At 40.6% G+C, this 10,704-nt stretch overlaps 2 protein-coding genes across 2 annotated transcripts; both read right to left on the bottom strand.

Annotated features, from left to right (window-relative positions):
- Nucleotides 1-1,129: 1,129 nt before the first annotated feature.
- Nucleotides 1,130-7,177, bottom strand: gatd3l (glutamine amidotransferase class 1 domain containing 3, like). Its single transcript, XM_056376920.1, has 7 exons — nucleotides 6,973-7,177; nucleotides 6,823-6,875; nucleotides 6,631-6,744; nucleotides 6,364-6,495; nucleotides 6,139-6,231; nucleotides 2,034-2,199; nucleotides 1,130-1,907 (listed from the first exon to the last, which is right to left on the bottom strand). Exons 1-7 carry the CDS (start codon nucleotides 7,087-7,089, stop codon nucleotides 1,773-1,775), a joined length of 810 nt encoding a protein of 269 aa, XP_056232895.1. The 5' UTR covers nucleotides 7,090-7,177; the 3' UTR covers nucleotides 1,130-1,772.
- A 676-nt stretch (nucleotides 7,178-7,853) lies between these two features.
- On the bottom strand, nucleotides 7,854-10,526 carry tmem127 (transmembrane protein 127). The gene is made up of 3 exons (XM_056376874.1): nucleotides 9,734-10,526; nucleotides 9,476-9,640; nucleotides 7,854-9,377 (listed from the first exon to the last, which is right to left on the bottom strand). Exons 1-3 carry the CDS (start codon nucleotides 9,975-9,977, stop codon nucleotides 9,067-9,069), a joined length of 720 nt encoding a protein of 239 aa, XP_056232849.1. The 5' UTR covers nucleotides 9,978-10,526; the 3' UTR covers nucleotides 7,854-9,066.
- Nucleotides 10,527-10,704: the final 178 nt, after the last annotated feature.

The following is a 10,704-nucleotide window of genomic DNA, read 5'->3' as shown; positions in this document are numbered from 1 at the left end:
CTTCGTTACTCTTTAACTTGATCATGCCAACTCATTAACTTCATTTCCAGAGCACAGCCACACCTGTGATAATCCGTCAAGCCGGCCTATACCTGGTTAATCCATCCTCTCATCCCTTCCTTTGCCAATTCCTATTCACACTCATTTATTCTCTTATCCCTCCTTTCTTCTTCTCTCAGTGAAACCTGTGCATGCCACTCACCTATCCAGGTACCAGCTAGGGTTGGCAGGCACAACACCGGAGATGCTTCTCTCATATTAACTTTCAATCACACACTTGCGTGGTGTGGCTCTCACCAGTGAAACAATTTTATCCATATTCAGTGTACATGTTTGTGTCAGTATAGCAATCACATATTTTGTGTTAGCCACATAAAGAAGCAGGCTTAAAAGGTCTCTACCTTTTTGCGCTCCACTTCTTTAATTCTCCTCATGAACTTGCTTTGGAAATCCATACACACTGTAAAAGTCCTAAAACTAAGAGAGTAAGAATCTACAGTCACGCTTGCAGCTCTGTAAGGCCTTAAATATAGAATTGCTCTGAGCTATATACTAATGTGAGCACACTTGAAGCGCCAATGCTGACATGGTAATGTTTAGCAGGTGCAATGTTCACCATCTACAGCTGCTGTAGTAGTAGTACAGCTGAGGCTGATGGGGATTTGACCTGAAGTTGAGGCTACATGAAAAGTCAAAGAATAATCAAAGTGATTAAAGTTCATCTTAAGGGGAACATGAACATCTGTGTCAAATTTCATGACAATCCATCCAGTAGTCGCTGAGACATTTCACTAAAAGCCAAAAATATCAATCCCTTAGTGATGGTAGAGTAAAAGTCTGGGGATCATTTGATAAATCCCCTGGGGACCATGAATGTCTAATTATATATTACTATATATAATATATATAATATTATTAAATATATCAGCCTGGACTGAAGTAGTGAGTACCAACTGACTGAGTTGTTGACAGAGTCACTGTGCTATTTTCATCCTTGAATTACCTCCTGTGTTTTGGCATATTGCTTGATACTGAGTTATCCTAGGGGAGAAATGAGCCATCTTACTGCAGGATGCAGAAGGATGTGACAAGGAAACATTGCACAACATTGCCAGAAACTGTCCATGACATTACTTTTTATTTCAAGGATTTGGATGAGAGATTCAACATCTGATAGTTTTGTACCGTATGTGTGTATTCCAAACATAGGATTCAGTGGTTTAGTCCAAATGAGACCAAAGACATATAATTGGTTTGTTTGTCGTATGTTTGTAGATTTTGTAATGTACTGTTTTGGTGTTTTTGTCTTGATCCCGAATCTGTAATATTACGTAAAACTGACAAAAGATTAGAAGCAATTGTCATTAAAGTACTGACCGTATCTTTTACAAGGTCAGCCTTCAGCTTTGATCACGTTGACTGTTACACAGATGTGTCACTGTGAGGACAATGAACTCCTCCCTGCCTGTCATGATTAAGAAATTATGTCTCCAGTTCCAAACATGGGTCAAAGTGAATAGTAATAGTAATGACCCATAAGTGCAGATCTGCTCTCTGTCGATGTTACCTGGACTCATACATGTGGCTCACCTACTATACATGTGGCGTGTTTATCCATATAACCCAATACCATCAATTACACACAACAAGCCAACTGCTCTTTAACTAAAGCATTTATATTGTTTCAGGTAAGAATTCATCACAATACAGACATGTATGTTGTTTATCAACACCAACTTCCTATATTGCTTTTTCTGGCTCATTGTCTCAGCTCACTTGGTTGACATACGCATGACATGTTTGACCATATTTCCAATACCATCAAAAATATAGTGATAGTGATACTCTGTTTCCCACATGAAGGTGGGGGTGCTGACCACTTTGTTCTTCTCATCCACATAGGCTTCGTGCAAGAAAAGGTTAAGGTCAAAGCATGAGGTAATACGGAAGAAAAATAACGACAACATGAACTCAAATAAATGTAGATTTTGTTAACCAATGCACATGTTAAATAGAGATTTTTGAAAGGATATATATGGCTCGCGGACATTGTGGCGTGCGCCCATGCTCTTTATAGCCTGCACTATGGTTGTATGAGGCCAGTTCCCCCAGCGAGTGTTGTCGTCCCGCTCATAGCCCATGGTCACCTCGATGCCGGGCAGCACACGGCAGGCCAGCATAGGAGCCATGCTGGCCAGTCTGAAAACAGGAGCAGACAAGTGTTGTGAGGTTTTTAGTAAGTCAAGATTAAGACTGATCAGGGTGTGAGAGTAATTGCCTTAACAGTATCAAACAGGAGGGGGTAGAAGCCTGAGAAAGAAAAGCTCTCCCAGTACAGAGCCCTGGGAAAGCAGTGTGAAGCTCAGTGCAAACTACTATTACTGTATGAGACAAGAATACAGACTGTCAGCTGTTTATCATCACCATTTGCCAATAAATAAAACCAAGGGAGAACGAAAACACACTAGTTTGTGCAGTTTTAGTGGGATTAGCAGCATTAAACTGAATTTTCAGTGTAGTTTAAGTCAGTAGTTGTCCTTGCTACCTGACATGACTTCTGTTTCAATGACAAAGGAACCTGGAGTTGATGCCAACAGGAACTTAATTAACTTTAATCCCTTTTCCACATTTTAAACAGCAGTCTTAGACCACATCTGATGTAACAGCACGTTATTTAAAGCCCCCGTGCACACACCCACAGTATGGTCCACCCACACAGGAGTTCTCCCTTCCTGGACATGACTGGACCTTCTCTCAGACCTGTGTGGGTGTGTGCTCATATCACTATCACGCTCCAGTTATTTTCATTGGATACTTGACAGTAAAAACAAACCGGAAACACAGAAATAGAATGAGAGGGGAGGGGCAAGCGGCAAAGATATGTAGTTTGGTGACCTCAGATCATTGTCAGCGTCGCTCCTCCCACAGCATGAACCTTAGCGCAGATGTAATCAGCCGAAGTGGAAACACCTGTGTGGGTGTGCTGTGCCTTTAAAGAAATATAGGTGCTATTTATGCTTATACTTATTTATTGGAGACTTCAGCAGTACAGTCCAGTGACATCTTGTTAGTGGGGCAAATTGACAATTGTGCATTTTATGACTAAAGCATAAACGTTTCAGCATATAATCTACATATTCCAAGGTTTTATTTCAGACAGGGAGATAATTTGTATCTAACCTCTGGTGACGCTGAGAGGTCATTGACCTCAGCATTGCATTTCTCCAGTTTTTGCCCCATTTCTCCATTATAATCATCTTTACCAAAATTGCATGAACATGCGTATTTGCTGCTATGGCCATGTGACATAATTTTGCTTAGAGCACCAATTTTGCAGGGGGACTGCAGAGCCCACCATTTCCAGGTGTTAAGGTAGCTATAGCTTGTTAAAAGTTGTAAGTTGTTGTATGGAATCACATGACTAGCTGGTACATTAGTGAACACTCTAAGCTAGCATGCTAGTTTGGTCTGGACTACATTCATTGCTCCAGGGGTTTCTGCCCTGTCCTGGGGGTCATATCTGAAACGCCTCCATGTCTGAAAATAAACGTAATGGTTAAGTGGAGAAAGTTTCATGCTTTAGTCATAAAATGCACAATACCTTTCATATACACGCTTATCTGCTGCTCTATGTAGTCTACATAAGGGAATGGTGTACATTTTGCTGGGCAGTTGAAATAGCTGTTTAAATTTACACCTTTTTCATTGCAGGAAAAACACAGGTGTTACTAATAACATTAAAAATGGCTCTGTTTTGTTCAAGTGTACCAGGACCATGAGACTAGTGCATTTAAAAGCTGAGTCGTCAAGCTTATAAAATGTTTGTATATGGAATTAACCGAGACTTTCAAGGCAATGTAAAACCACAGCTCACTGCAGTAATGCCTTGTGATCTAACAGGATTGCTTCATTGAAGCTCTGGAAGTATAGCACATTTACTCCATGCTTGTTTTCAAATAAATTGTAAAAAAACCCAAAAAAAAACAGTTCTTAGGTAAGGGTGTAACCAAATGATTCACATCTTGTCTTTTATTCTCCTAAATCAAACAGTAGTGAAACACTGATGAAATCTGAGGACACACATGAGCAGAGGAACAGTTTGCATTGTGGCGGGGGCTGCAGAGGGGCTGTCTTAAGGTTTGCCACCAAGGGCTAAATTACTGCTTTGAGAGATGATGTGGTTCTAAATTTATACACTGCTTGTTTTGTCGACAGATCACTTTAACAAGACAGCAATTACAGCTCTGACAAAACAGAACAATGGAACTGGGTGTATCTGAAAGCAGTGCGGCATCTGTCTGCTGCAGCAACATGTGAAACCCAGTGATAATTCTGACTCCTACATTGCACAGCAACGTCCATTTTGCACATGTTTGATAATTGTCATTGCTCTTAATCATTTTTACATTGTATTTTCATTTTTGGTCAAATGATCTTTATTTTCTTAAACTCTTTACAGGGATAAATGGCAATAGGAGAGGATTACACTAGCTGACTCTAAGTCAAATAAACCTCTGTTGTCATGGTGAAAGCTGCTTCATCCTCTTCTTGCTCCTCCTCAACTTCCAACTCCACTCTTTAATTCCTGTAATCATGCATCTCCTGTCATCTCAGTTTAAATTCTACATCTGGCCACCAGGTGTCCTCTCTCCTGACCCTGTCACCTGTCTGCACAGCTGCACCTCATCACCCCATCAGTCCCCCTGTGCCAGTGTGGCAGCCTAAAGGATCAGTCAGATCACATACTATATGTTGCCTTCATTCTGTCCTGCCTGCTTTAACCCTGTGGATTAGTTTGCCTGATCTCGCTGCTTTCTTGTCGTGCCACTACCTGAACTGTCCTCTTCAGAGGGTAAAGAATGATTTCACTGCACCTGCTCTTCCTGCTGTGTCTGCTCTGATCGCTGACAGATGATACTAGTACGCATGAAGAATGATAGAAAGAGTGGAAAAAGAGAGTGATATTTGGCTGTTACAGTGACAAACCTGGACATAATATCAGTCAAATAGTCATCTGTGTATTCTACATGTTCCACAAATATGGAGAGTAAAGGCTGTTTAGTTTTTCTCTTCCATTAACGTGTCTCCCTTATGATTTTTCAGTAAATAAGCCACAGATACAGTTAGTTAATGCATCGAGTAGATGTATGACCACAACATACAGACACAGTATGGCCACAGTATGCTTTTAAAAAATCAGAGTGAGCTATTTCTGATCTGCAGAGCATTTTTAAGAAACATAAATGTTAAAAACTCTAATGACTTCTGTTGACAGTGTATGCAACGGTCTGCTGAGGTTTAAATTCAGTACAGTCTGTGACAATGTGGCCACTTTTCAAATACGTCATTTTTTACACACTTTCTGAAACCAAAGTCTTTCAAGTTCAGTTATTTAATGCAGATTTTTTTTAATCACATTTCTATATTTTAGATAGATATTTTTGTGAATATATAGTTTTACCATCATGAAACACAAATGCAAATGCACATGTGTAAGCAAAACGGCATTGAGTTGCTTCACACCTTTGTTTATGCCATAGGTGTTTGAATAATCATTTTTAGTGGTGGTATATGTGGTAAAAGTAAAATTTAGTGTCTAGGAAACATCATACTGACCATGTGAAACCAAATAAAATTCAGATGATATCACAGTTTAAATTCTAATGCAATGGTAATAAGAGTTTCTTTTATCTATATTTATATTAATTATATTTTTTATATTTACAGCCTATTTACATTCTGCAAAATGTAAATATTGATTGATTGTTCTTTTTTTTCCCATCCATAAAAGCTAAGTATTCAATCTGTATTCTCACTTTTTCCTTTCTACAGCTGCTCCAATGTCCCAATTCAATTATAGGGATTGTTTAAATCTGGTGTTTATCTAGTCTAATGTGATCTAATTTAATCTGATTTAAAGTATGGTACCAGTCAATGACAGTCTGCAATTTTGCCTCATGTTCAGATTTAAAATGTTAATTTTAAGTGACTGCGTTGCCCAAAATTTGTTATGTTGTTTATGTTTAAAAATAAAAGAATGCTCCCCTGCTATTTGAATCTACTCATCACACATAAATAGTGATTTACAGTATTGCTCCCTCAGCACTGATAGATTAAGAGTGACTAGGTGATACATACCCAATAGGCTTGCGTGAACGGTGGAAGTCTTTAAGCACCCTTTCCACATCATTATGCAGTTTGCAGTCTTTGCCATCCTTCACAAAAGAGGATCTAAAGAGTTGAGAGTTATATTCGACTATTAGTACTCCATCTTCACCATGCCTGCTTGTATTCTATCTCATTTTACTCTATTTTACACTCCATATCCTCACAGCGATTACTTCGCATCTAATTCATCCTCACAGATTCTTGGTGATGCCGTGGCCTCCAGGAAAGATGACAGCATCAAAGCTGTTGACATCCAGCTTGGCCAGGTCCTGCATTTGCATCATTCCCTGACCATGACTGAAACGAGCTGACTCCGTCATCATGTTCCTGTGTAATGGCCAGAAATAATCATAAATACTACCTTGTGAAATTAGTCAATTCAGATGTAGTAACATACAAAGTCACATAAGTCACTGGACCCTTCTGGGACCCAGATCCATCAGTGTTTCCTAACAAGCCTACCGGTTCTCGCCAGAGCCAGGTTGCTTTCTCATGTGGTCCATCACATGCATCTGCTGTTGATTTGGAGAAAACATCTGGAAGCGAGCACCATTACGGCTGAGGTGGTACATGGTGCTGAAGACAAGAGATGTGAGTTACCATCTCTGCATGGCGATATGTTAATGCAATATTCCTGTCCTGACTCATACTCACTAGACTCCCTCATGGACATCAGTCCCATCCCACCAGCCACATCCTGAGAAAACCTGGAACACATTGTGATTCACGAATCACAATAATGCCCAGACTAGAATTTTGCCTACCTTTTTGTTGCCTGATGTTTTGTTGATTTCTTTCACTTACCACTGCAACATTGGTATTTCCCCAATTGCCATAGTCACCGTGGTGAACAAAGCAGGCAGGCTGGCGAGAGAGAACAGCCAGTGTTTGTTTGGACAGCAAAGTCCTGGTTGCCAGCATGGTTTAGATTAAGTCTCACTGTGTTAGGAGGAAAATATGACTCAACAGTTTGCCACCGAGCCCGTAAAGACTTTAGATGGTTGTAGTATTTATTCTGCTGTGGCTGTCTGTATATATACCACTAGAGTGTGGCCAAGTGACGTTTCCCTGTAAGCTCTATTTTCTCAGAAGCCTTGACTGGCCTATTCACCTCATGAAAACCCTTCCCTATTAATACCTTTTTTATTCATCTGATTAACTTAAGTTATTTGGCCACATAATGGCACTTTAGCTTTGGAGAGTAAGATAAACATGTAGTGCTTTTACCCATGAAATATCTTGACCCATTTAGACTTCAACTCTTGACGTAGTATCTGAGTGGAGAAAGCTGCAGAAACAATGCAAAAAAAAAAAAGTCTTTAAAACTATAGTTTTACATGTCAGGGCAGTTTGCTAATAATCATAATAATATTGATGACTTTCCCACAACACTCTGCATCTGTGTGCAGTTATTGAAAATGCTTCTAACAATACAGTATATACAATGCCTTTATACAGCACAAGGCATACTGTATGCCCTTTAAAGTCTATTAGGTTGTAAGGCTCTTACTCACTGTAATGCCAAGTTGCGTCTACAACGTCTAGACGGTAAACCCAGAAATACCTCGGTCAGACGGGAATGTCAAAGTCAATATTCCATTAAATCCAAACCACAGCTCCAACCTACAGGCTGCACTTGGTGGAAGATTCAGTGTCGAGTTACAGATGACAAACGTGAGGCAAAATATGGCATTTACTTTATTATGACCACTTTTTTTTTTTTATGTATAAACAATCAATATTTACACACTGGTGATGAAAGTATAGCAACGGTTTTGAGGAACAAAATGCAGAAAATGGTGTGAACAGAACAATATACAACCAACTAGGATCACCACATCAATCACAATTTTAAGCCTCAACTGGCAACTTACGTGGGATGTTCACACGATTCTGCCAAGAGGTTTAAAATTTGCACACAAAAGACCTCATGCACAGCAAACACATGAAACTGTCACATATGGCAATCACAAAACACAAATAAGGTTTCTTTTTGAAATTAAATCCAGGAAACATGACATGACCGACTTACGTGGTGAAATTTCTGTTACTAATTGTAACCCTTCTTGTGAAACATACAAAAATGTTTCTCCATTTCTCCATGGCTGCTAGCTCTAAAAACATACAACACATGCCATGATCCTTTTAAAAAAAAAAAAAAAAAAAAAAAAAAAAAACACCACAAAGACCTGTCTCACATTTTTTTTGACAATTTCCTAGTATTATTTCAAGTACAGATGTGAATAAATAAGACTAAACCAGTGACAGATGTCTACAAAGCAAAAGGAAGGAAATAGGACACGGCACATATAACTAAATAATAAATAAGGTCCATTTGATATTTCATATAAAAGAAAACGTCTAAAACAATCTTCTCAGTGTATTTCTGCATTTTTGATGTATCAGTAAAATAAAATCATACACATGGCAAGCATATCAAAAATTAAATCAAAACGATGCTTAACAAAGCCCCATCCACGTCCAACGAAGAGCAACACAACCGCTGACAATCTGCCGACAGCTCAGCTTCATTAAATGGCATTGATCAGACTGTGGCTGTTTCATCAATTACTTGTGATGAGCCATGTTGAGCACTCCTTGCAGTTGAGTTTGTTTTACATGTAAGGACCAAATCCTAAAAGCCATTTACATGCAAATTACGAACAACTTCAGTGGCGAAAGAAAGAATCATCCCCTAAATTTCTGCCACCACTAATGAAAGCTTTCATGCACCCAAGCACTGTCAGTCAAGGAGTCTGTGCACTAACTGTGCACACACTGTGTTCATTACAGAGAGTATTTGCAAAGATATCCATTTGATAAAGAGTGGGATTTGCTCATCAAGCCAATAGCCGTGCTGAGAGAGAAGCGTGTGTTAGCAGGGCCAGTCTGGCGGCATTAGGGCGTGTATGCAGGTGGTGGCTGAAACTGATTGGCAATGTCATAATCAGCAGGAAAAGTTTCACTGCTGTCCTCCATCTCCGAGAGCAGCTCTAAAGCCTGCTCCTCCTCCTCGGTGGGGTAGTGGCGCAGGAGATTTGCGGCTGTCGCAAGGATAGAGGCTCCACCTGCCCCGGCCACCAGGTAAAAGCTGATGGCGAAAGTGACGTATATCAGAGAGCCGTGGTACTTTTTATGTTGCTGTTGTAGTGATAAGATGAGCTCCGAGGCCCAGTAGCAGAAGCCTATCACTGTGGCACACTGCAACACTGATGAGAGACAGAGAAACAAACATTAAGTAGTCACAAATGACAAATTGTCTTTTCTTAAAGAACCTGAAAACAACTGTAGTATGACAGATTAATACCTGTGAGAATATGTGCAAATGCATATCTGCGTGTGATCTTTAGTGCTGGGTGTTTGGGTCCAAACACATCCAAGAGGAAAGCAGTGAGGCTGCACAGGATGCCCAGGAAGCAGAAGGCAGCGATCACCCTCAGCAGCAAGATGGTCTGCGGGTTCACACAGTAATCTGGAGGACACAGAGACATCACAAGGCATTACAAGTGAGCTATACCAGATTCATCTCTGCTGTTGGTTTTAACAAGCATGTGCTGGTCCTCACCATCGAGAAGCTTGGGGTCAATGTACCCCAAGACATCTGCCACCCCCAGCTCTTGTCTAGGACAGGTGCCTCCATGAACCCGGAGCCAGGCCGGTTCCGCCAGAGCGGTGCACAGCGCTGTGATGGACAGAGCTCCGGGAAGAGCCGAGACCAGGCTCCGCTCCGGCTGCTTGGGCAGGGAGGTGCCTCCTCTCCTCCTCCGGCCTCCAGGAACAGTAGAACCCGGTGGGGCGTACATGGTCATCCAATCTCCTTATTGTGTGTTTGGTGCTGTTGTCCCCTTACTGTCGGTAATGTGACTGCACTAAACGCTCCGATGGTAACGTTGAGGTCAGTCGACTGACTAACCACAATACAACCAGTTAGCCCGCAGAGCTAACGTTACCAGGGCGATCAACGAATGACAGCAGTCCGGTCGCTTTGTTCACTGTGATATATTATGTTTCTAAACGATGTGTAACCTTACAACTACGTCCTTGATAAAAACAGGTTAAGTATCTGACTGACGGAAACACAATAGACAGATGGCCTTCAGGCCTGTTAGCTCTGTTGTTGGGATCTGAGGGTAGCTCACGGCTAACGCCAAATGTCACCGATTGTCATACAAAAATAAACTTAATAGAGACAAATTAAATAAACTACAACATACTAACTACTTTACTACCTACGCTGATGAAAAACGACCATCGATTTGGTACAGAAAAACAAAGAGAAAACAAAACAAAAGCAGCTTACGCTGGCTTCCTGTAAAATATCGACTTCCTTGTTCACACCATTCTTCTTCGTGGCTTCAATACACTGCAACCCAAACGAGAGTAGCGATCAGTGCTCCCACCTACTGGTGACTGGAGCAGTAAACATGATTCTCTGCTTTACATTGTTAACGCCATTATTTTTTATTGCAATATATATTATTTTTATTTTATGAGCCACTTAAAACATGAAGTTGGAAGGTACCTGGTGTGTAAAGC

This window comes from Seriola aureovittata, chromosome 5 (genome assembly GCF_021018895.1).
Source record: "Seriola aureovittata isolate HTS-2021-v1 ecotype China chromosome 5, ASM2101889v1, whole genome shotgun sequence".
Taxonomy (NCBI): Eukaryota; Metazoa; Chordata; class Actinopteri; order Carangiformes; family Carangidae; genus Seriola; species Seriola aureovittata.
This window is presented reverse-complemented; position numbering and strand designations above follow the sequence as displayed.

Coding starts and splice junctions, on each gene's coding strand:
- gatd3l (XM_056376920.1), bottom strand. CDS start 7,089: ATGCTGGCAACCAGGACTTTGCTGTCCAAACAAACACTGGCTGTTCTC. Junction 6,232..6,363: donor CACGGCATCACCAAGAATCT/GTGAGGATGAAT, acceptor TCAACTCTTTAG/ATCCTCTTTTGTGAAGGATG. Junction 2,200..6,138: donor CGTTCACGCAAGCCTATTGG/GTATGTATCACC, acceptor TCCTGTTTTCAG/ACTGGCCAGCATGGCTCCTA.
- tmem127 (XM_056376874.1), bottom strand. CDS start 9,977: ATGACCATGTACGCCCCACCGGGTTCTACTGTTCCTGGAGGCCGGAGG. Junction 9,641..9,733: donor TGACCCCAAGCTTCTCGATG/GTGAGGACCAGC, acceptor TGTGTCCTCCAG/ATTACTGTGTGAACCCGCAG. Junction 9,378..9,475: donor ATTTGCACATATTCTCACAG/GTATTAATCTGT, acceptor GTCTCTCATCAG/TGTTGCAGTGTGCCACAGTG.